At 38.3% G+C, this 25,787-nt stretch overlaps 1 protein-coding gene across 2 annotated transcripts; it reads left to right on the forward strand.

Annotated features, from left to right (window-relative positions):
• Positions 1-7,797: 7,797 nt before the first annotated feature.
• Positions 7,798-25,548, forward strand: ndufv3 (NADH:ubiquinone oxidoreductase subunit V3). 2 transcript variants are annotated; one of them, XM_041782405.1, is made up of 4 exons: positions 7,798-7,868; positions 15,745-15,859; positions 16,324-17,994; positions 25,262-25,548. In XM_041782405.1, exons 1-4 carry the CDS (start codon positions 7,824-7,826, stop codon positions 25,417-25,419), a joined length of 1,989 nt encoding a protein of 662 aa, XP_041638339.1. In that variant the 5' UTR covers positions 7,798-7,823; the 3' UTR covers positions 25,420-25,548. The 2 variants fall into 2 exon arrangements, with proteins under 2 accessions (XP_041638339.1, XP_041638340.1); XM_041782406.1 differs by having other exon boundaries at positions 16,327-17,994.
• The last annotated feature ends 239 nt before the right edge of the window (positions 25,549-25,787 follow it).

Genomic DNA, 25,787 nt, shown 5'->3' on the forward strand with positions numbered 1-25,787 from the left:
TATGACAGATGATCACAGAGAGGGGTTCTTTCAGCTTCTCTGCAGGTGAAGGCCCTCCATCTGGCCTATCCAGATGGTCAAGGAGACTAATATACAAATAGAGGCTCAGCTCAGGCCTGACCATCTCAGATAACAGGGACAAAAGGCCAAATGATAGGAGTGAGGGGACCACAGTAGAGAAGGAGGACCTTCAATCTGTCCAGAAAGATTGCTTGATTTTATTTTCATACCATCATTATATTTTGATGAAAATTGTTCTTAAACCTGCTTCATTCACACACTAAACACAAATGTTTGATATGCCTGATGACTGAATCTGAAATCCAATAAGTCAATGCTTTGGTACACATGAGCAGAAAGCTCCAATTATTTTGTTACTCATCATCTTGTTGTCCTTATTCTGAGTAAAATTAGCATGGTAACACTAGAGTGTTACCTTTCTGTCAAAATGTTCAAGCATTCTTTCATTTTAAAGTAAATGACAATACAAGAGCATAGGCTAAAGACTAATAAAAAACACAAAATAGCTTGCCAAAGCTAACTAGAAGAATGATCATTGATCATTAGAGCTTTACCTAGAAAAATGACATCGGCCTTTGGTCTTGTGTAAGGTGGGCAAGAGTGTCCACTATCAGACAGGAATGTAGCACCAGTGGAGGAGCATCTTTCGGCGGTGGACACTTCGCCACCCCTTGGGGGCCTCATTGCTTGAAATATGACACCATCCACATATCCACAATAACTACTTAAAAAGTTTGGTTTTGAATGGCTCTTTCAGCGGGGAAGAGAAAAGGGAAAGTGAAAAATCATTGCTATTATAATGTATAATGAAATGAAAATTGTTTTTATGCTCTTAACCCCTACTGATAAAAATGTAAAAAATGTCCCTATTTAGCCTACAGTCACTCTCTGTGAGATACAGTCTTTTCTTGTAGTTGATTGAGGCTGTAGATTTCTCCAAAGGTAATTTTTTTTTAAACTTCCCTATCCCAGCACACTTTAAATCTGTAAGGATTACTGTGATGATTCACTGTATAGACAAAAATGCCAGGACAACAAGAAACCTGAATACTGTGCATGGACGAGCCCCTGTTTTGTTTGTTCCAACCTGGAATTATAATGAGTCCAAACCAATCACAAGTGAGCTCTCAGAGCTCTCAGCACTGGTGCTCATTCCTGTCAAGATCACGTGTCTCTAAATGTGTGCCCCTATTTACACTCAGCTCTAAAAGTATTGGAACGGTGAGGCCAATACCTTTATTTATGCTGTAGACTGAAAACATTAGGGTTTGACATCAAAAGATGAATATGAGACAATAGATCAATATTTCAGGTTTTATTTCCAGGTGTTTACATCTGGATTTGATACACAAGTAAGGTGATAGCACCTTTTGTTTAAAACCAGCCATTGTTCATGTGAGCAAAAGTACTGGAACATGTGACTGACAGATGTGTTTTGTTGCCCAGGTGTGTCCTTTTAAATTGATTATTCAAACAATAAATAGCGCTGAATGTCTACGCTAAGTTTCAGATTTGGGTTTTGCCTGTGCATACTACATTTAAAGCTTGAGGTGTAACCAGCATTAGAAACCAGAAAGCTGTCTATGGGTGGAAAACAAGCGATTGTGAAGCAGAGAGGAGATGGAAAACTAATCAGAGCCATTGCACAAACATTGGACATAGCCAGTACAACCATTTGGATGTCATGAAGAAGAAAGAAACCACTGGTGTACTCAGTAACAGATGTTGATGTTGTCACCATCTACTGTTAGTGACATCAGCAACAACCTCCAGAGGACAGGAGTGAAGGTATCACCATCTACTGTTAGTGACATCAGCAACAACCTCCAGAGGACAGGAGTGAAGGTATCACCATCTACTGTTAGTGACATCAGCAACAACCTCCAGAGGACAGGAGTGAAGGTATCACCATCTACTGTTAGTGACATCAGCAACAACCTCCAGAGGACAGGAGTGAAGGTATCACCATCTACTGTTAGTGACATCAGAAACAACCTCCAGAGGACAGGAGTGAAGGTAACACCATCTACTGTTAGTGACATCAGCAACAACCTCCAGAGGACAGGAGTGAAGGTATCACCATCTACTGTTTACAGAAGACTTTATGAATAAAAGTACAGAGGCTTCCCAAGAAGATGCAAACCACTCATTACTAAGAAGAACAGGAAGGACAGGCTGGAATTTGCCAACAAGTACAGAGACGAGTCCAAACACTCTGGGACAAAGTTTTATGGACTGAATAGACAAAGATGAACCTTTACCAAAGTGATGGAAAGGCTAACATTTGGAGAAAGAAAGGATCTGCTCATGACCCCATAATGACCCAAAACACACTGGCAAAACAAGAAAGGAGTTCATCAGGAGCAAAAAGTGGACGGTGTTAGACTGGCCTGGTCAATCCCTTAGCTTAAACCCTATAGAGCATCCATTTAACCTTCTAAAGAGGAGACTGAAGGGATTAAACCCCAAACAACTAAAAGAGGCTGTGGTTAACGCCTGGAAAAGTATCACAAAAGAAGAATGTAAAAGATCAGTGATATCACTGGGTCAGAGCCTTGATACAGTTACTGCAAGCAAAGGATTTACAACTAAATATTCAGTGTTATTTACTGTAATCTTATCTGAGTCGATCCATTCCAATATTTTTGATCACCTAGAATTGTGGTGTTCTGTTACAAATAAAGTTATCTCCTTAGTTGTATATCAGAACCAGATGTAAATACCTGGAAATAAAAGCTAAAATGTTGATCTCTTGTCTCATATTCACCTTTTAAAGTGTCAAACCCAATTGGCCTCACTGTTCCAATACTTTCGGAGGAGAGTGTATATCCTTGTAATTGGATTTCATATCTGTTTTAATTAACACAGAACCTTACTCAAATTTACTGTACTTTAAAACATTAAACAGAAAAAAAATCTCAGTCAAAGGATCATGGTCTGTCATGATATCAGCCAGATGCAATAAAAACATGAAGAATGGGCTGCTCTAACTATGGTCAGGGAAGTAACAAAAATTACATTAAATGATAAAACTCAGTTAATTCCTGAAAACATGTTTTCAGTGATAAAAAATGATGATTTAATTTGTGAATTATCACTTCTCAAACCTTTTCACAAGCTAAAATTTATTTCACTTGCATTTTTTTCTCAATATTTCTAATCACATACACTTTCATAAGCTTACTTATTCATCGCCCCTTCTCTCATATTTCCCTTCCCTGCAGCCGCAATAGCTAAGATGTGTTCAAACATCTTCATCACAGCAGGAAAGGCATTTTGCCTGGGCAGGGCATAAATGATGCAGGTAAAGGTGCAGAATTTGCCATCCTCGTTGCCAAAGATGAGGTATTTTTTACCGGTATCAAATAACATGTGAGACATGCACTGTGATTCTCTTCCTCATTAATGTATCTGTTCACCAAAAGCTGTAAAACATGTCACTCTGTCCACTAGCGCCCTCTGCCAGTTTCTCGATGTTTTTCCAAAACAAAACCATTTTTAGGACAAGCTTTACAGAACATTTCACAGTACAAACAATTTGTACACAAAAAAAAAAAAACTATTTTGATTGTCAAGTATCTAACAATGAGAAATAAACTGTCAATAGGTTTGCTTTTGTCAAATGTGTGCATGACAAGAAATAAATCAGATCAGAATGAAACGAAAGATGACACCAGAGGTTTTAGTTAGGTGACTGCACAAATCCACTGTCTTACATAGGCTACTTTTTGTCGAATTGCCTACATGAAACACACAATATGACAAATCGAGGAGTGGCTAGCGTCACCACAGTTTTGTTTTTACATTTTATTGACAATATTTCAGTAGAAACATCAAGGCAAAAATTCTTTTGAAAATGCCAATATCAGGTGCTGATACATAGTCAAATACAAAACAGAAACATTACGCATTGTGAGAGTCTTATTCCAGTAACAAATATAAGTCCAGCAAGCCAGCGAGTCTTTGAGCATTCTTCTCCTGAATGCATTGAAGAGACTTTGCAAACTGTTTAAGTTCATTTTTTCCATCCTTCAGTATTGGGTTTGATCTGAACGTATTTGCATCTGTGAATAAAATGTTTTCCCAACAACATCAAGCTATTTACCATCAGGAAGTGATTAGATGGGTAAATGTCATTTAGAATTTTGAAAATAACTTCTTTGGCTTTAAGGAGAAATGACAAAAACCTTTTTCTTATTTTCTTTGCTTCTTCATCTGTGTATTCTTGTAGAACATATTTTCTCTTCGGCTGGGTTGGATAATAAAGTGCAGATAAAGTCGTTCTGGTTCATCCTCTTGTGAATCTTGTGCCGTCTATCTTAGTTTATGTATTTCTCACTGGAGCTTGCCTGCCTTATAAAAAAAGATAGACAGGGCTATTCAGTTAGTTTGGAATGGAGGTAGGTTCCTGAAAAAGGATCACTGTGAAGGGCCTCAAAGATATTTCATCACATTCAGTGGTCTATGCAGGGCTTAACATGAACTTTTTGCTCACCAGCTACTGTGGCTTGAATTTATCCAAAGTTATTATCCTCTCTGCATTTTTAATAGTCAAAATTTTCTTGTTGAAAATAATGTTTTGTAAGATTAAGATTGACTGTGGCATGCTAAGAAATTACGTGATCAAGCCAAATAAACACTACCTGCAATTTTAAACAATTTCTTTCCTCATACAAACAGGAGAAAACACAGATTGACCAACAAAGTTTGTTGTCTAATATAAAGTCAGAACAAGTTTAGTGGGAAATTGACCCCTCTATTTGCAAAACATCTTCCTTGCAATGATCACCTGTAACAGTGTTCACAAACACTAACAGCTGAGCCCAGGTAAAGCACAGGATGTGTCACTGATAAGCTCAGCCTGCCAAGGAGGATAGTGGGAGTCACTGCACTACCTGTCACAGATGAAATCCATGGGTATTAATTTTCAGTCCTGTATATTTAACAGAATTTCTACATTTTTAACTGTAATTTTTAAGTTAAACCCCATTGTTAATACATATATAATTAACAATCATTTTTTTCCTGTTATTATTTTTGTTCTAACTGCTTTGGCAATGGAAACGGATGTTGTCCCATGCCAAAAAAGCTTATTGAATTTAATTGAATTGATCACACAAATATAACACTCTTGCATTGTTTAATTTTTTAAATGTGTGGATCATCTTTAACCTCCTGAGACCTGAGCTTTTGCTTTGAATGCATTTTTAGTTTCTCCCACATATTTGGGATCAGTAGGACCTAATAAGTTTAGAAGCTCAGGCTTGTCTTTGAACAGGGAGAAATTTTCAACAAAAATGATGTCCACAAATCTCCTGAAGGTCCTAAATAACCCTAACCCTTTCTGAAGAAAGTACAGTACTGCTGAAGTTTAAGTGCATCTGTTTTGGCTGTGTGTCGGTTTTTGGGAGTCTTCAGTTAGTAAAATGGTGTCAGTTATTGAGAGAGTCTGGTGGAGCCAATTTGGGTTTATTTTGAAATTTACACTAAAAGTTTTACATTTCTTGGAAATTTTCCTTTCAATTCAGTACACAGCTGTAATTTAAAAGTAACCTAACCACACCAACACTGTAAAATCACAGGACTTAATTGCAAAATGACCTAATGTGATGTACCCTGGTCATGGTAATTACTTGTCATATTACATTCTTGCTGTAAAATCACTGGAACTCAGTAGACAAGTGAAATGAAAAACCATGCTCTGTTTTGTTTTGTTTTGTTCTATAAGATCACAGTTTTAAGTAAATGTATATGGCATGTTGTGAGGACTGAAGTCCTTACTTTTACAAAGACTTATGTCCTTTTGAATCTTTGATTAAACATTGTGTGTTTAAGTGCGTAAAAAACTGACAATACCGATAAAAATGGCGCCTTATGGTAAGAAAAATGTCTGTGAAAGTCCACTCCAAGTTTGGGATCATTTTGGACTTCATTTCCAGAAATACATGCGAAAAAGCAGAGCTTCTTCCTGTGCAACAAGTGACTTTCTCTTGGGTGGAAGTCAGAGCTAGATCAGAGCCAGCCAGCAGGGGGCGATCGAGATGTTCTGTCTTTAACAAGGGAGGCGTCCGTCTCACTGTAACAATAAAACTTCAGCTAACACAAATGACAGGTAAAATGTGTATTTTATTAACGATATGCTCATCTTAGGGAAGAGGTTGCTAAGCAAGGCTTACTTTCTAGTAACATAAATCATCAATATGTGTTTGTTATCGAAACTAGTGGAAATTAATACCCAATACTTACCTCCGATAATACTGATTGATTTGTACCAACCGCAGTACAAGGGAGTATATGGGACAAAAAGCAGAGGACAGCGCCCGTAGTTCGAAGCCCTGGTCCGTGGACCGTTGGGATTGAGATCCAGCAACAAAGGATTGATGTAACCACGGAATTAAACCTCTACAGTCGCACGCGTAGTCATGAGGAGGTTATAAATCTAACAGTGCGGAATTACGGAGAGCAGAAGGCCCCGAATTAACTTACATATAATTATTAATACAGTTCAAATGTTTAGACTGTAAGTGAATACTAACACCAATATTAAAAACAGAAATCACCCCAAACGGCAACAGGTTTTTATGTTTAGTTTGATGAGGAAATTGTCTCACAGTTATCAATGTGTTTCTTTAAGGTATAAGCTTATACCACCCTGTATTTTTTGTTTCTTCACCTGATAAACCATCTTTTATTTATCTTTAAAACAATCCGATTTTATCTTTATTTTAGGATCTCATAGGTTTAAAACCTCAGCATTGTGTTATAACAGGACTTTCCAAATCTAAGTCCATGAATCTCCATAAGGTCATGTTTCTGCAGAAAATACAGACCTGGATCAGTTTTAGAGCAGTTTTTGGGGGGTCTTCAGTCTGGAAGAAATGGGGTCAGTCAGAAAGGGATGGGGTAGTTATGTTGATGATGGACCACAATGACTTGGTACGGTCAAGCATCAACAAAATTTCCACTTCAAGTCCTGTATTTATCGAATTTTTTAATTTCCAAAATCCACACAAATTACCTATAATTTCTGTGAAAATTCTTAAATATATCTTTTAAATGTTACCCCAACATTTCGTCAAGCATTGCCAAAATGTGAAACTTTAATATAAAGCCTAAAAATTCCAACAAAAACCCATTTATATTTCAGATATTTACAGGCATGTTTACAGCTTCCTTTTTTATCATTAATTCTAGCCAATGGCTTTTCAAAGGAGGCATTTTCTGTCATTATGTTGATCCATTCAGCAAGTACTGGGGTTTTTGAAATTTTCCAGATTTTTAACACTATTCATGCTGCAACCAGTTACTCAAACTCTTTTGACCCTTAGAGGTAGAACTGATTCATCTCCCAGAAGATACAGTTGAGGGGTTAGTGGTAGAGGCTTTTCTATCATTTCAAGTTTTCCCAGCACCTCCTTCCAAAAGGGAAGAAGTACAAGGCACTCCCAAATAGTGTGTATACATGTTCCGAGTTCCTCCTTACATTTCCAACATTTTCTCTCTTGTATCAGACTAATCCTAAATAACTTTAATGAAGTATAATAGTACCTATATATAATTTAATAGTGAGTAAATTTACTCCTTATATCTCTTGAAGCCCAACCAGTGTTGGATATTATGACTTGCCACGCATTATCACTAACAGCCTTTCCTACATCTTTTTTGCCAAAATAATCTCAGGCTCTCTCACTTTTCCCCTTTCACAGCACAATTTCTTCAGCAATTGCATTCTGTAGTTAATGTTGTGGAACCTTTGTCTTTGCTTCAAGTTTTCCGCCGGAGCATAAAACCGAGAGTACGAAATGGCGACCTCCTTGCTGCGGTTAGGGCGACTCTGTTCCCTCAAGGTAACATTACCTTAAATTCTTCGTTATGGTTATTTTTCGAGACCAGAACTTTCTAAAGATTATCCCAGCATTTGTAGAGGAAATTGAAATTTAAAAACGTCAACATTTTGCTCATAACTTTACATTGCTGACAATGAACGCACCACCGAAAAGGACATATAGAGCCGTTCTCTCTCCTTATCTACACCAGACTCACCTGCGAGCTTCTACGTCAACATATACTGGATTTAAAATAATTGACAAATGTTTCAGTAAATCCAGCTACTGTGAAGTGATTGGTAAATTAGTTTCATGCCGTGAATGTTGACTCGAACGCCTCTCAAAGTCGGATGAACAGATCAGATTGTGTATGAAAATATCTGATTTTTGACTTTTTGAGTCTGCATACTACTGTGTGAGTTCTACGAAGTTGTTAACATTGTTATTGAATGTGTTAAACAAGATATTAAGAAGAGGTAGTTTGTCTTACGAAGAAGTAAGGTGTTACGGTGTAAACGGTGACTGTGGTAACTGGTGACTTACAGCCATATATGTCTATAGTTTTCGTTGTCACACCTAGGCTTATAAATCCCATTATAATCATTAGGGCAACAGAGGCATTCACAATTTGACACATGGCAAAAGTCTAAATGTATCTCAATAGTTTTACAGATCAGTATTTAGCCGAAGCAACCGAGTGCTTTCTCACCCACAATGTGTACATTTAAACTAGTGATACAGGATAATATCAGCATGATATCTGAATCAGCCAGTTATAGCTTAAAAACTTAAATATTGGTATCTGCAGATATGAACATTTCTGCTGATATTTACAACGGATATATATTGTCTGCATTAATTATATCAGCTTTAAATATTAGCTAAATAAGCTAGTCCTGCACAGATACCCCTTTTTCTATAGAGCAAGTACGAGTACAAGTACTTGCATTTTCATATTTGCTGATACCAAGTAAATATAAATACTCAAAAATTCCATGACTGTTCTCAAAAATATTTTAAAAGTCCATGGTCTTCATCCCTCCTCGAATTTATCAGTTCATATTTTTTCCTCATTTATGTTAGAATATCACTAAACTGCAGACATGGCTCCAACTTTGACCACAAAAACTACTCGCATAACAAGGCTAGCATCATCATGCTGATACCGAGTACAGTATCTGCAGTGGTTTATGAGTGTGAGAACTTAGGTTTGGTGTTGGCACTAATAAGCATTACTGGTATTGTCATCTGTCCATCCCTAAAATGAACAACTGTACCATCAGATAAAAGTGGCTTTCTAGGGCCACACATGCTCAACGAGGCTCATTGTAACCCCTAAATATTTTGCAAAAAGACACAAATGTCAGACAACTGTCCTCTCCCCCGCCCTCCCCTAAGCTCTTGCACTAAAGACACTTGTTGTATTTTGCAGTACAAAAGATGTGCATTAGGAATACATGATATTGGATTTTTGCCAATATTCAGTATGCCAGACTAAAAAAATTAATGGCTATTTACCCAAACTCATTTTAGCCACTACCAACATTTATACACAACTGCTTGATAATGGCAAAAAAACATAATCACAATTATTTTGATTGATACTGAGATCAGGATGATTATTACTTGTTGATTTGACTGCATCTGTTTCAAATGAGTTATGAAACTTAAACACCTTAACATCCTGAAAACAATCAATGAAAATTAATGAGTGTTAAAATATATATAATCGATGAAAAAAAAGTAAAGGATTCACAATATTGGAATTTTTGCCAATATCTGATATTAACAACTAATTTCAGTCAATAGTGACACTGATGTCATTGTTCAAATGCAGCTCTAACCTTAAACTGTAGTCCTTAAAAAACACAACATTTAAAGTTTAAGGATGGACAAATTAAAGTCTATTTTAAGGACCAAATTTAGTTAAAATTTGTGTTAAGGAACAACAGTAAACAAAGAAAAAGACTAGCTGATTATGGTCTGTTGGTCCAGACTGAAACTCCACTAAGTTATTTGTTCAAATGGCCAATATTTACCGCTGATATAGTCAAATTTGAAATTAGGGCTAGACGATTATAGCAAAAATAATAATCACGATTATTTTGATTGATATTGAAATCACGATTAACCTAATAAAACTGATTATTCATTGATTTCAAAATTCCAGTATTTATTGAACCACAACTTAAAAGAGCAATCAAAAATAAATTAGTAACAAGTAAAATATAACAATATATTAAATAATAGTAATAAAAAAAACAATAAATAAAAATAAATATCCAATCTACATGCACTCCTGTAAAACTGGCAAAATTTGCAACATGCAAAAAACACTAATAACACAGCCAAAAACACAACCTAAAAATACTCTCTGAAGCACACATTAATCGTTTTTCTTTGATTATAATGTTTTTATGATCATGAGAAGACAAAATTAATCACGATTAAAATTCAATTAATTGTCCAGCCCTAGTTAAAATCTAACCTATGTCTACAAAAAAATCTTATATCTGTTAATACAATAATGTACTTAATAAGTTAATACCGGTCAATACATATTGTGCCGATAATATTGTACACTGCTTTTTCTTTACAATAATAAGATGTGTTTCAGGGATGCACCATATTAGATTTTTGATGATATTCAATATGCAGATTTACCCAAAATCATTTTAGCTGCTATCAATATATATATATATATATATACAGACCTTAGGAGTTCTCAATCATAGGAAAAACCATAGTCACTATATTTGTGATTGATGCTGGAATCAGGACTATTAGAAAAGATTACTTGTTGATTTTACTAAATCTTTATCACATGAATTATCAAGCTAAAACACACATAACTCATTGAAAAACAGACAATCATTAAATATTAATGAGTGTTAAAAATTGAATATATAAATAATGTATAAAATACTAATGAATTAATGAAAATGTAGGGATGCAGGTTATTTGATTTTTGCCAATAATTGATGTGTTGATATTTACAATTTAATTCAATTTAATTAAAGTCAACTGACATTTTAGGTCTGACCTAAAACCTCAGTCCTTAAAAACACAATTTAGCTAAAGTCTAAATGAAAAATGCCCTTTTCTTCATGCACTCTTAAAAGTGTAAGGAATGATGATAAATAAAGAAAAAGGCTTCAGCTGTCATAGGTCTGTTGGTTTGGCTTAAAACTTCTTGGTTTGTAAAAAATTAAAGTTGAAATTGGCAGGATTTTTATGGCCAAAATGTCAGCAGAAAGTGCCAGTATGAAGAATTTAATTTTTAAGCTAATATCTGCTTCTACTGATTTCACAAAGATAATATCCTGCATCCTTAAAATAACCACCAGACTGTCTACTTCCCTGCAGCTCTCTCAGCCCCACTTGACTCAGCCTCTCTTTGTACATATTACACTTGGTGTTTTTTTAACAATGAAAAAGGTGTGTAAAAATGAGACTGGAAATAACAGCATAATGAATATTGGCAAAAAGCCAATATCAAGAATCCCTGATATAGACCTGTTTTAGCGTTAAAACATCAAGTGTCTCCAGAGCAAAGAGAGCTGAGTCAAGCAGAGCTGAGAGAGGAGCGGAGAGGCAGACAGTCTGGTAGTTGGTTTAAGTTTTAGGCTTTATTCAAAATGTGTGTAGTGTCGTAGGCAACCACCTATATCTAATAGTACAGTCATATATTTTACCAATATTAGACCATTATTAATTATACACAATATTATTGGCATGATATAGGTATCCACAGATATTAGCTTAAAAAGTGAAATATCAGTGCCAGCAGATAAGGAAAAAATCTGCATATCAGATATCTGCAAAAATCAAATGTAGTGCATCCCTAGCTGATATATGATTTTTACTAGCAGCAGCATTATATCAGCTGGAAAGACTAGCAGAGATTTTCACATCTGCTGATACCAGTATGCAACTTTCTAATCTAATATCTGCCAATACAGATAATTGACTTATGAGCTACTATCTGCTGATACTGTTATCAAGCCAGTAATATTGTGCATCCTTAAAACAAATGTATGTCTACGAGGCTTTTCCACCATGACATTTTGTGAGCCAAACCAAGCTGCGGTGATTTACTTTTCCATTACCAGTTTGGCAGCACAGAGTTGTGCCCAGCCTGGCTGAGGGTGGTCCTGCTCTAGAGCAGGGCCGAAGCGAGCCAGCCCCACCTCCAAGTACGCTGATGGTAAAGTGGTTCACAGGGTGTTGTTTGCCAGTAGGATTTCGCCCCCATTGTGCTTCTAATATCACCCCCTGTGATGATACATTTTCATCCCACTGGGAGATGTTTTATTCCTGCCTATAGCGCTGGTGCTACAGAGGTTGACAATCTTGTAGCACAGAACACAAAACCTGTAGCTCAATGTTTGTTACATCTCTAAAACCAACATGTAACCAAAATATATGCTTAGTAAATGAATGTACTTAAAATACAAAACCAAAACAGCCTAGATTATAGATCTCAATTAATGTCTAGCTAAGCAAACAGCCAATCATTGTTAAGAATTTTGGGGTGCAGCAGAGAAGAGAGATGCTGACGATTCATCTCCACATTCAGGCACAAAACAAGAGCAAACTGCAGGAGGCTGACTAATTCTATAGCAGTGTTGGTGCTTGTAGGTGATTAGAGCAGTATGATTTGGAAATCAGATTTTGAGATCAGACAGAGGAGCAAATGAGCTCCATTTATGCTGCCATTTGCTGCTATAATCCTTTTGTTTGTATTCATTTTTTTAACGTTAGGCAGGACCAACAGACAGCTGAAATCTTTTCTGGTTCATCCTAATTACTTAAACTTTAATGTGGTCTAAATTTAATTTATATATCTCCATATTGTATAAACTCCCAATATTGTGCATTTCTAGTCAAACTAAGAAATAGAGTAAAGTACATGTTTTTAGTTCTTATGTGGGCCTTCCTAATGGATTTCTTGCAGGCTTATTCAAAAAGACATAGTGTACAGTTGGCCCACGGCCCATAGTTTGGACACCCCATATATATTTACTGATACTCAGTGATAAGAAAAATATTTCTAACATTATTAGAAATTGTCACCTGTGCTGTGTATTCCCTGAGCCTTCCTCATTTGAGCTGCTGCAGGCCACTTTCTCACCATTGTATCAGGATTACGTATAACAAGAGGAAATAACATTCCGCTTGAACTTAAAATGTGCCTGAAATATAAAATAGATCGACTGGGCATGAATCTCAAATCAAAGTGGGATGAGGTTTTTTTGTAGCAACAAGTAAAACCTAAAGTCGAATGGCATTGACACACCTCTCTCACTTTGTCATTGCACCTGTGCGATGAGGAGTGAAAACCTCTTAGCACAGACCAATTTTCTTTGCGATATTTTCTTTGCATTTGCAACATATATGTCGCACTGTACAGCCCTGCAACTCCTCCACAGTGGTGGTGGTCTAATCTTAGTATCACTGTGTGACTGATACGTGTATGACAAGACCAAAACCCCAGATTCATGTGCTCATACTGCGGTCTGATGGTTGCATGCGGCTTGAGTTCTCACACTGACGAGTGAAATCAAGACGGACCAGGCGCAGCACCAGGATAACAACTTTGTCCATGCCTACTAATTACAAAAGTTGAACTATTTCCCTTTCTTAAAAACAAATAGATTCTAAGCTTTTTAAAATTTTAATCCTAGAGATATTTTAAACTAGGGATGCACCGATCCACCTTTTCTGGTCCCGATACCGATTCCGATACCTGGGCTTTGGGTATCGACCGATACTGATCCGATACCAGTGTTAAAAGAAAACCTGCATGCCCTACTTTAAGATAAGACTGGTAATTGTTTTGGTTAAAAGGCAAAAAATGAGTACATATAGACTACTGAGGTTGATATTTATTTAAGTTAAACTATAAAGTGTTAAAATATTTACCAGCAGTTTGGTAAAAACAATGCTTCAGAACTTAGAGAAATTACTATTCAATTGTAAACTTTTATACCCTGTAGACTGGTAATGCAGCAAAAAACAAAGAAAGTGCATCAGAGGTAACATTCCAGTACAAAACTGTATTACACAAGTGTTTTTAACCACATACTGTAAAAAAAGTGACAATTCTGTGAGAAAACAGTGCAAACAACCTTGTAAAAAAGGCTTAGAGCTGGTTGCCTAGATCAGCACCACGGATCGGCCCTTTCCCACCGATACTTGATCCAGCTTTAAGGGGCTGGATCGGGCTAATACCTGATACCAGGATTGGGATCGGTGCACCCCTATTTTAAACATTTAGCCCATGATAGAGACAGTCTTTCCTATGTAACAACTTACGAGTAACAATTACTGAACTATTAACTGGCACTAGTAAAGCATACAGTTCTTATTGCCCAATCCAAAAATATGATTGTGTTCATTTTCTGCTGTCCCAAAGACCCATAAATCAATCAGACTGCTCTTTAACTTCTTTGGAGAAAAATTCTCTCTTTTTGAAGATAAGTGTGAATTATTGTTGAATGATCGCAGAGAGAAAGAGGGAGAGGGGGAGAGAATGGGAAAAGAGCGGTGTGCGGTGCTGTCAGTCCACAGTTTGATTTTTTTGCTTTAAAATGAACTAAAGTCAATCAGATCAGACAGTGTAGATATCAGGCAGTGGATGACATCAACGAGGACTAAAACCATCATCGGCACTAGACACGCCCTCAAATGGTTAGCTCGGTTGTGGTGGAAAAGCAAATCCCCTGCAGCACGGGGCTTCTGAGTCCAACCAAGTAGAGCTGAGCTGCTCCATGTAATGGAAGAGCCCCATCAACTAGCCTTTCTCAGCAGCGCCTTTAAGCAGCCTTTCTCTGGTATCATCAGAGGCACGCCAGGGTGCTTATTATTTAACCAAGAATTACCATGAATAATCAGATCATTGGTTATCCCAAAATAAAGAATCAATATTGTTTCATATGCTCCTGAAGCCCATCAGTGCAGGGTCATGCGGTTTTTCTCAGTTCCACAGGTGTTTATTGAGTGAGAAATGCATTAAATGTGTTTTAAGGTCCATAAGACCACTATGCATTTCATCCAAGGTATTTAATTGTCTCTTTAGATATTTATCTCATTTATTCTATTACTGCATTAATCCATTAGCTGTCGTAGGGATGTAAAATGTCATAATTTTAGTATTTTTTGAATGGGGTGACCTGGGATATTTACACATTTTAATGGGTGCCTTGACAGAAAAAAAGTGAAACAGTGTGAAACACTGGCTGAATTTTTATCCTAATATGATTGTATCATTCGTGCCTTGAGCCATGGAAAACAATACAGGGTACTTTCTAGGAGAGTTTAATGGTTTCTTTATTCTATTACTTATTTATTATTTCTTAATCATCATATATATTGAATGAATACTTACACAAAGCAGAACTGCCTTATTTCTATCCAGCAATTACCAATACACTAAAATGTTGCATCAATTTTCCTGAACTTTTGCTGTCACAAACATCTAATGACTCAGCTAAGGATGCAAGAAATTGGATTTTTGCTCGTGTCCAATATTCTGAGGAACAAAGAAAAAAGACTAGCTGAAGTAAATCTGTTGACAATACCATGATTAACTTTACAAGCTAATACCTGCTAATACTGATATCATGCTGATAATATTGTTCACCCCTAGACTCAACCGTCTTTAGAAGACCAGTTAGATATCATAGAATATAAAAAGGAAGATGATGATCCACACTATGTCCCCCACTACAAAAATATAGCTATAGCAGCGCTCAAACCTAATGGTTCCTCCTTTTTTATATCATTTTTACCTCTTATGTGTCCTCTGTGTCTTTTCCATGACCAGTGCTGATTTCAGCTGTTTTGAGGTCAGTTTGGATGCTCATAATAACGGATGTTTTTCCCTCTCATGTAGTGTCTCCGGTTGGAGAGCCGGGGCATGCTGAGGGGTCGCACAGCTGCCCCATTCTGCACCCAGGCTGAAGAGCCCCGAAAATCAGCAGCCAAAAAAGCCAAGACAGCAACAAAGAGTAAGGATATTATGGTTTTGTTGCCTCTCTCAAGCTCTATGTTTACAGTTAAATGTTTTAATGGATGTTCACTATTTTATATAATGATGTCACACTGGAGAATCACCCATTCTTAATAAATCACACTTTTTCCTTACCGTGCATGAAACATGCCAAACATCTAAAATGTCTTTTTCTCCCAAGGATTCTTCAGTTTTCCTTAAAATAAGAAATAGGTGTTGCTGATTAACTCATTTTTAATAATGATACTTTTTAATGGGTAATGGTGAGTTGTCTTAATGCACTTTAATGTATAGTACTTTAATGCTTTTAATGCTTACTGTTGTGTTCAGGTTATTCTGTTTCTTCTATTTAGCAGTTTTTGGAAAAGTTAAACATGGAAAATTCCAGAAATGCATATATGGGATTACTGCTTTACTTCATGATTTAACCCTTGTTTTTTTTACCATCATCATCTTCCTCAGCAGCGGACGCTCCGGATGAGAGAGCGACTTTGCTAGCCTACAAGACCACAGTTGCCTTCCCAGTTAGACTTTCAGAGCCTGTTGTTTTCACAGCTCCATCTGTGGCTGCAGTTGAGACAGAATCCAGCCAAGCTACTGCAGAAACTATCTCAGCTGCAACAGCTGCAGCACCTGAAGCTGCAGCTGCTCCTGAAGCTGCGGCACCCGAAGCTGCAGCTGCTCCTGAAGCTGCAGCTGCTCCTGAAGCTGCGGCACCCGAAGCTGCAGCTGCTCCTGAAGCTGCAGCACCTGAAGCTGCAGCTGCTCCTGAGTCTGTAGCACCAGAAGCTGCAGCTGCTCCTGAAGCTGTAGTACCCGAAGCTGCGACTGCTCCTGAAGCTGCTGTCAGTGAACCAGTTGCAGTTGAGCCTGTGGCTGCCGAAGAGGCTCTAGCTACTGAGCTAGTGGATTCAGCTCCTCCTGTAGTTGACACTGCTCCACCTGTCATTGATGCCGCTCCTCCTGTAGTTGATGCAGCACCTCCTGTAGTTGACGCCATTCCTGCAGCTGCTGAGTCCCTCGCTGATGCAAACACTCAAATCTCAGTCCCTGAAGACACTACAGCTGCTGCCTGCACTACTCAAGATGAAGTCCCAACTACTGCAGCCTCATCTGAACCTAGTGATGTTACAGCTGATGCATCCTCATCGTCATCCAGTGACTCAGACTCGGACTCAGACTCAGACTCTGAGGATGAGAAGTCAGAAGCAAAGACAGCAGCCCCAGAAGTCTCAGAGTCTGCTGTAAAAGAAGAGGTCCAGCAGGTTGCAGCAGTGAAGGAAGAAGCTGAAGTTGTTCTTGCTGCTGCAGAGGCCATACAGATAGCTGCTCCAGCAGCTGCAGAAGTGCTTGAAGAAGAAGCTCAAACTGTGGTGGAAGCAGAAGTGTTGGTAGACACTGCTCCTGAGATCTCTACTGCCACTGAAGACACACTAGAGGGCACCGAGAGCAGTCCTGAAGCTGCAGTGGAGCCAGAAGTCATTACATCTGCTTCTGCATCTGAGGTTGTTGCCAATGCTGTTCCACCAGGGGAAGCTGCAGCTGAAACCACAGAGCCTGTAGCTGCTGAAGCCCCCTCAGAAGCTGTAGCTGAGCCTGTAGAAGCTGCTGAAGCCCCCTCAGATGCTGCAGCTAAGCCTGTAGAAGCTGCTGAAGTCCCAGCAGAAGCTGCAGCTGAGCCTGTAGAAGCTGCTGAAGTCCCAGCAGAAGCTGAAGCTGTCCCCATTGAAGCAGCTGCTGAGGCTGCAGCTGAAGTTTCTGCCCCTGCAGAGAGCTCAGAGGAGTTGTTGGATCCTGCCCTGGTTATTGCTGAAGCTGCTGACCCCATAAAGGCTACATCTGCCCCTGCAGAAGATGAAATTGCCCCTGTAGAAGCTGATGCGGCTGCCCCTGTAGAAGCTGAAACTGCCCCTCTAGAGGCAGCCACAGAGCCTTTAGAAGCTGCTTCAGAAGTTGAAGCTACCCCTGTAGAAGCTGAGGTGGCCCCTGTTGAAGCTGAAGTCGCTGCTGAGGCTGCAGCAGAACTTTCTGCCCCAGTGGAGAGCACAGAAGAGCTGGTGGATCCTGCTCCAGTCGTGGCCGAAGCTGCAGGAGAGGAGCTGCAGGCCGAGGCCCCAGTTGAAGCTTCTGAGGGTACACACTACACCACCCTGCTTCCCAAATCTCACCCTCTCTCTTTCTTCTTTTGTGGATCTTATATTCCTCACAGATGACCATACTTCTCTCTTTATCACTCATAACAGGTTAAATGTAAATTTAAGGTTGTTAACCAGTCATCACCCCTTCTCATAAAGTAGTTGTTGTTGCTTTCACATTATTTACTGTTCCATGGTTGCCACATCTAACATCTCATTGCCTTGGTTTTTTAAGGGGTTTTTGCATGCTTGGATGCAGTGTATGCATATTTATATCATGCTTGCAGGGCTTTTTGGTGCATTGATTTTCTTTTCACATTTTCTGCATTTGATTTTCCTCACTTGTGCTTGCAACCTTCAGTCTATGGCTGAGATATATTGGAGTTCTTTCTGTGATATATTAGTCATGCCAAAGAAATAGTCAGTATATGAAATGAAGGCTTAAATACGTAAAAAAAAAAGGTATTATTAATTTTATTTCTTAATTAATTTAGCGGCTAGTTGATGTAGCCTCAAAACACCAAACCCAATGATAATTTTAATAGATTTTGTCATGCAAGTTATTGAAACTTGTGCTCAGGAACAAGGGAGAAAAATATTGATTTTTGGTAATCAGTATATCGATCATGTAATGCAATTGCATTAATAACCCATGCAAGGCCACCTAATGGTGTGTAAAACCAATCCTAATTAAAGAAATGTATTTACTTTTATTTTAAACCTAAATAAACCAGATTTATTTCCAAAAGCAACAAAAATACACGTTGTATTTATTGTTGCCTGGTCCAGAATGTAAACTTCCTCTTCTTTTATTTTTTTTAGATTTTAATTTCTCCCATAGCTGATTGGAGCCAGGCCCAGCCCAGGCATAGTCTGTTAAGGAAATGCTGCATAGTTAGGGAGTAGCCTCTGCTTTTCATAGCACTCCAGCTCAAATGGAAGTGTGTAGAGGGAGAAAAAAGGATCTGGTGTCCAGATTGGCCCAGATTTTTTATCTTTGTAAGGCTGGCCACACACTACAGGATTTTAAGCCCAATTTTAGGCAAGATTTGATTCCCCCAACGATTGTGTGGGCGTATAGCGAATGGAGCCTTGTCGCAAACAATTATTTGTCTGAGTAGTCTGCATGTGTGTGGTGTCAACACGATTCATTTACTGCTCCAAATCGCGTTGTAGCCTCCCAGACCCTGAATCGTAAATATCAAACATGTTTGATATTTACAATTTAGGTCATAGTGCCGCTGATGGAGTACCCACAACAACCAATAAGAGCGAGCACACCAGTTAGCGTCACCAGACGGATCATACGTACTTTCACCACTCACAACCATAAACACAACTGTACCTTAATTCCAGCCAGGATTTCATCTTGAGTCTTTCCCTTGTTTTATGATTTTTGCTGCACCTGTAACGCATGCCAGGACAGCCTGTTGTGGAGAGACAGCAAGATGGTATCGACAGGTTTTTTTTTCTGAAGTCACGTGATCATGTGAGGTCGTAGGCAGGCCGGCTGGTGTGTGGTCTCCAGGGATCTGACAGTCTGGCTGAGTCATCTAGTGTGTGCATTCAGAGGATTAATGTACAGGTCACAACTTGTCCACGAGAGCGTTTTGGAGTTGTTGGATTGTGTATTTAATGAGTTTGATGAGGGAAAGCCGGAATACTGTCTGCTTACATTAAGTTGGCACAGCAGGTCCGAACTCGGCAGCGGCGATCTAAAAATAGCTTGGACCGTCAAACTGAAGGTAACGAACCTATTACTAAGACTATAGGAATTATGGCAATGGCCGAATTTGCCAGAATGTTGAAGTATCCCTTTAAAGTTCCTGCAAAATAATAAATCTTAATTTTAGGTTTGTTGTATGACAGGCCATCTCTAAATTTATAAAGGCTTTATAATTTATAAGCTTCAATATCATGAAAACTGAGGCAGTAATATGTGCTCTAGGATGGTGTAGATGTTCAGTTGAATAAGCTGAAGCCGCACCCACTCACGAGAAAAATGATCTCTCCGATTTTAAAAAATGCTTCCGATCAGAGTGCAGCTGCCCAGGCCCATGCCAGAAAGGAGATCTTTAACTCTTTTCTTGTACAAATCTCTGTTATGATGCTGCTAATGCCCTGTACCACTGTGACTGATAGATTTGGGAAATTTACTTTACAGTGTTAACTTTCAATGAAGGCAGTGACACCAGCACACCACAGACTATGCTGAGATTAACTGTTAGGTGAATTTATATCATTGTAGCATTATGCCTCCTACAGACTGTGTGTTTTAGCAATCTTTTTAGTTTGTGGTATGCTACACAGTGGGTCATGAATCTCATAGGATATCAAGTTTGATGTATGCAGACTGTACGATGACAACTCCCACAAGATTGCTTAATTGCAGGCTAGGACATATACAAGAAATCAACCTCATCGGCATGCATCATTCATCTGTGTCGCCAATGCCATGGTAAATCATGAAGCAAGGCAACAACAAAGCCATTGTAATTTTAGCATTTGTATACTTAGAAAAACTGCTGAGATCAAGATTTTCCACCTTGTTGGAATCCCTCAGACTTCTGCTTTTTGGCATTGTCTCCATCCCAATGCTTGTTAGTTTGTTTGCGCCAGTGTTGGGTTTACTGCTGCGTCATTTCTTCCTACATTCCTATTGATTGGTAAGATGTAGGTCACAGGAGCAGTGACATTGTGAGATAGTCATCCTAAATTTCTGACACATTCTGTCAACCTGTCTCTCGGTGCAATGTAGGACCACTGTTTTAGAGCCACGGCCAAAGGTATTGCCACAGTTGGTCATGCTTCGTCTGGGACAGCTCAAAATTGCACAGTGTGTACCAGACTTTAGGGGGCAGGTTAATTTTAAGTCTAGTGATGTCATGGACTCAGATTTTTGCCATGCTCAAATAAAACCAAGCCAGGAAAACCATGGACAACTTTCTAACGGTCCAAATAAAAAAATCTGTCAAGTATAGATCTCTGTGTTTTAAATGTTTAGAGCAACCTTATCCCAAAATATCTTGTGTGTTAAGACACAAAGTTTGGATTTCACTTTACAAGGACTTTTAAACAGACTTTAGTTCAAGGAATGATGATGAGTAAAGAAAAAGACTTCAGCTGACATAAGTCTATTGGTCCAGCCTAAAACTACACATATTTTTTGTGAAGCCTGTATTTACAGCTGATATAGGCAGATTATTTTAGCTAAATATATATTGTAAATATTGAAAGAAATTTTCATATTAGCCCAAACCAGTAATTCACTTTATAAGCCAATATTTGCCGATATCATACTGATACTGTATGTATCCTAATCTTTTCCACCAAGAAATGCGTACAGTACAGTTCTTAGCTTTTCTTTAATAAAGACATGTTGTGAATTTCTGCCATTAAAGTGAATCTCTTCACTGACAGAAGCTAATTTTTACTGGCTTTCAGTACAGCCAAAGCCCCTCCTTTAAATACTACAAACTCATGTGGTGGCAGGTCAGGAAAAGAGCAGAAGCACATCTTTCTGTGCAGACAAGATTTCAGTGCAGTTCTATGCAACACAACCTAACCACTCCTGTAGCTACTGCCTTGTTCTCCTTAAATGATGTTTATTGGTCTGGTCATTTTTAAAAATAATCAGATAATCAATCAGCTTTGCAAGGTTAGACCTGCACCATATGAGAAATAAATGAAATGTGCAATACTTTGCAAAATTGTGATAAGGATATGAAGTGCAATAAATGAGCTAAAATTCTCTGCTCTGCCTAGCTTTTTCTAAAGCTGTTTGCAACACGTTTCCCATGAATCCAAAATAAATGCAAAAAGCATTGTTTCTTCACCTCTAAATCATCTAAATCAATCATCAAGAATTAACCCAAGGTTAGCTGTTGGCTTCAGCTGAGCATTGCTTTAATAGTATAGTAGGGATGCATGGGACTACCTGCACATCAGTATCAGCAGATAATAGCTTTGACAGTCAAATATTAATATTCTGCCAGTATTAAAGACCCTGTAAAGTGAAATCCAAAGTTTTTGTCTTAACACTCTAGATATGTTGGAATATGGTTGTTGTAAACATGTGAAAACTCTGAGATCTACATGGACTGAATTCTGGATCTAGGCCATTTCACCTCTTTCCTGGCTTGGTTTCATGTGGGCGAGGCCAATATGTGGGCTCGCGATGTCATGAGCCCACAGTAGGGAATGACCCTGCCCTTCCAACGCTACAAAATTGTGGAAGGAAGCAGTCACCTGGAGCAGGGTCTTCTGGGATTATTTTGTTCAAAAGAATTCCCTCTTGTACCGTTCTATAATGGTTATGTTTCATTGCAAAGTTACAATTATGCATGTTTTGTTTATTGGTTCATGTTTTTAGGGGAAAATACTTTTCCAACTGTGACACCATGAGTGAGGGGTATAATGCTGCAGACTAGGCTGCCTGTATGTGTCCTAATCTGTGGTTCTAAATAAAAGATAGCTGCTTATGCTCACTGCGTGAGTTCTTGTCAAACTCATTCAACTTATCTATGAGCCACTCCTCATCACAGTTTACCACTATCTTAAGTCCCAGAGCAGTTCGTCTCAGTGGAGCAACAGTGGTCTATGGATCATTTAAAGTATCATGGCAGAGATTTGAACAGACTTTGTCTCTTCTTCTAAGGTCAACAAAAGGTCAAAAGACAGGCTAATGGCATGAGTGCTTTCCTCCATTCAGATTGTAACATTTTTAAAACCTGAGAGGATCATATTCCTCCTGAGTGGGCGTGGCTTCAGCTCATTCAACAGACAGCCCACACCATCCCGGAGCAGATTTTACTGCCTCATTTTTCATGATTTGAAGCTTAATTTTATAAACTTGGAGATGCTTTATTTGACTGAAATTTGACCTGGGGGTTCATAACACAGTGATCTATTATACGTCAAACTTAAATACAGATTTATTTTTACTTTACAGGGTCTTCAACAGAGACCTGCTGAACATGAACATAACAACATGAACATTTGTTCATGGTATTATTGGTTATACATATCATCTGTATAAATCATGTATTGGCCTTAAATATCTAGAAAATATACAACTCTACCATCAGGTAAGGTGGTTGTGTAAGGCAAGACACTTTCTGTTTGATGACAATGAAAGGGTGTCTAAATATCTGTTTCAGCTAAAATAAGTTTGGAAATGCCTCATATTTCCAAATCAAGTATCTGCACCCCTAATTCTCAAGCATCCATTCAGCTAGACAAATGTATGAATGAACGAGGCACCATTTCCATTAAATAATTTACTGTGGTAAATTCAAACTTTTTCAGTATTTATTATGGATGCTCATAATGCAACAATAATAGCATTGTACAGCCATATTGCAAACTAAGGTGTAGCCTTGTATTTTTTGACACATTTGTTTAAAAAATGCATTGGTAGTGCTTGCTGAGCTCTGTGGCACTAATCCTGTTCATATTTCTGCCTTTACACCATCCTTTCATACTTTACTCTTTTTTTATCCCCTCCTTTGGCCTCCTTGCAGTCAGCACCTCCATCTTCACTCCCAGAGTATTTGTTCCATATTTGGCTCATGTTTGGTACCTATTGCTTACTCTTTTTTTTTTTTTTTTTTGCTTGAAATGCTATATTGAGCAAAGGTTTCCAGGTTAATGTTAATGTTACAGGTAATGCTTTCTCTGTGCCGGGTAATGCTATTGCTAACAGTAATGTTAGAGTGCACATGGTCATATTGTTTTTTCATTCCCCAACAGCAGCTGGACGAGCAGAAGCTAGGAGTGGCTGGAGTCAGGGGAAGTGTTTCAGGAGGCAGAATTACCCAGTTATACAGATGTTTGACTGAATCAACAACAGGAAATCTGATGATTCAAACCCATTAGCAGGTCTAGATTTTAAACCATGGGTTTTTTTTTGACACATTTAGGGTCTTGATGACTAAAAGGCACTAAAGCTTGAAAATGTTTGACTTTCATTTTTTAAATATGTCAAAAATGACTATCTAATGACTGAAAGATATATGCATGTTTTTGGTGTGATGAATGACTATCTTAATTAAAAACATTAAAATTACAATTATTATTATCCACATTTTATCGGGAATACAAGTTTCAGATTTGGTTCATCCCAAATACGCCCAATATTAGAGAAATTATCAGAAGATATTTTTATATCTGCTGGTGCCAATATCATGCAATACTATCACACATCCCTAATTTTTATTAAATGTTATCATTATTTTGATATAAATTTTTCATTACTTGAAAAATGTCAGTCTACAGCCAGTCTAATGTCCCAAAGGAACCATAGTGTGGTGGCCCCTCAAGCATTTGCTCAAATTCCAGTTGGCCAGTCTGTCTGTACTATCAGTTTAGTTTTGTGTCAGCTGCAAAAAATTGCCTGAATATTTGTCAAAAAGGCAAATCTCTGCAGTGATCATTTCTGCAGCAGTATCAGACTCCTAGAACAACAGTCGTAGCCTGTCAGTGACAAAAGCAACCTTGTAAGGTTTATCTCAAAATATCTTCTCGGGCCATTACAGCCAATTTCAGACCCCAACGTGTTTAAAATAGAGCCCAGGTTTAAAAATGCTAAAGTTACTCTTTCAGTGTTAAATCTTGGATCAAACATTCATGTCTCTGCGTCTGTTAGTAGGTCTTTCTTTACCCCACACTTTCAGACCAGCTGGGTGACTCTGCTTCCTGAAAGGGCCCCCTTGATGTCTCAGTTGTTAATTTCACCTCTTGTTTATTTCTCTCCCTTTAACTCCATAAATCTCCTCGTTACATGAAAACTTGGGATTGGCATGGTTCTGACTAATGAAAAATGTGAATATGACTTTTGGTGTATTCCTCTGTGTTTTTCCTGAAATGTTGTCTTTAACTCAACTGCCACAGCATGGGTAAACATGGTTTCCAGGAGAGATTTAAATTATTACAATCAGCACCTTGGAGGCTTTTCACACCCGTGCCGTTACACTCTGTTGGGGGTAATGCTGCCAAAGGAAATGTCCCGCCGTAAACCACCTTTTTCAGCATGTGTGAAAATGTAAATGAGCTGTCTGATGGAAAATCTCTCAGTATCTGAAGAGCAGGCCACATTTTTATCTAACTTATCATAGATGCCTAAATGAAGGTCTAGTGACACCTCTTGATGCATGAAAATCAGCTACAAAGATAAGCACATAGTTAAAACCCAGAAGGATGTGTTTACGCTCTTTTCTATCAGCTTTTTCTAATGCTTACTTTTGTTTCTCCCCCTCCTTCTGCAGAGGCTGCAGCAGCGGTGCCTCCAGAGCCTGAGGAGCCTTTTGACAACAGCACTTACAAAAACTACCAGCACCATGACTACACCCCCTACACATTTGCAGACCTGGATGTAGAGATGGCCAAGTTTCGCCTCCCTCAGCCGTCCTCGGGCAGACAGTAGAGGAAACCTTTCTAAAGCTTAAAGAAGATGATGATATTGTTGTCCCTTGTTACTTATGATCGACCCCCATTACCTGTCAGATCTGCATGAAATTATGCTGTTATATTATTAAAATATACAAATGAGAAATGAAGTGTGTGCTTGCCTGGTGTGATGCTGTTGTGCCTTTTATAAAAGAAAAGGCATATAAAAGGATAGGCAAAGATCAAAAGCGTCTTTCATGCTGTTTTCTGCCTTAGGGGGGTCATTTGAATAGAGCTGAGTGTGCAAGTGGTTTATCTGTGTTTCTATTTTAATGAGTTCAGTTTTCACTCCCTTTGCTTGCCTGCTTGCACACAGCACCCTAATTATTCGAGCTGTATGCATTC

This window comes from Cheilinus undulatus, unplaced genomic scaffold, assembly GCF_018320785.1.
Source record: "Cheilinus undulatus unplaced genomic scaffold, ASM1832078v1 Contig1, whole genome shotgun sequence".
Taxonomy (NCBI): domain Eukaryota; kingdom Metazoa; phylum Chordata; class Actinopteri; order Labriformes; family Labridae; genus Cheilinus; species Cheilinus undulatus.

Coding starts and splice junctions, on each gene's coding strand:
- ndufv3 (XM_041782405.1), top strand. CDS start 7,824: ATGGCGACCTCCTTGCTGCGGTTAGGGCGACTCTGTTCCCTCAAG. Junction 7,869..15,744: donor GGCGACTCTGTTCCCTCAAG/GTAACATTACCT, acceptor CCTCTCATGTAG/TGTCTCCGGTTGGAGAGCCG. Junction 17,995..25,261: donor CCCAGTTGAAGCTTCTGAGG/GTACACACTACA, acceptor CTCCTTCTGCAG/AGGCTGCAGCAGCGGTGCCT.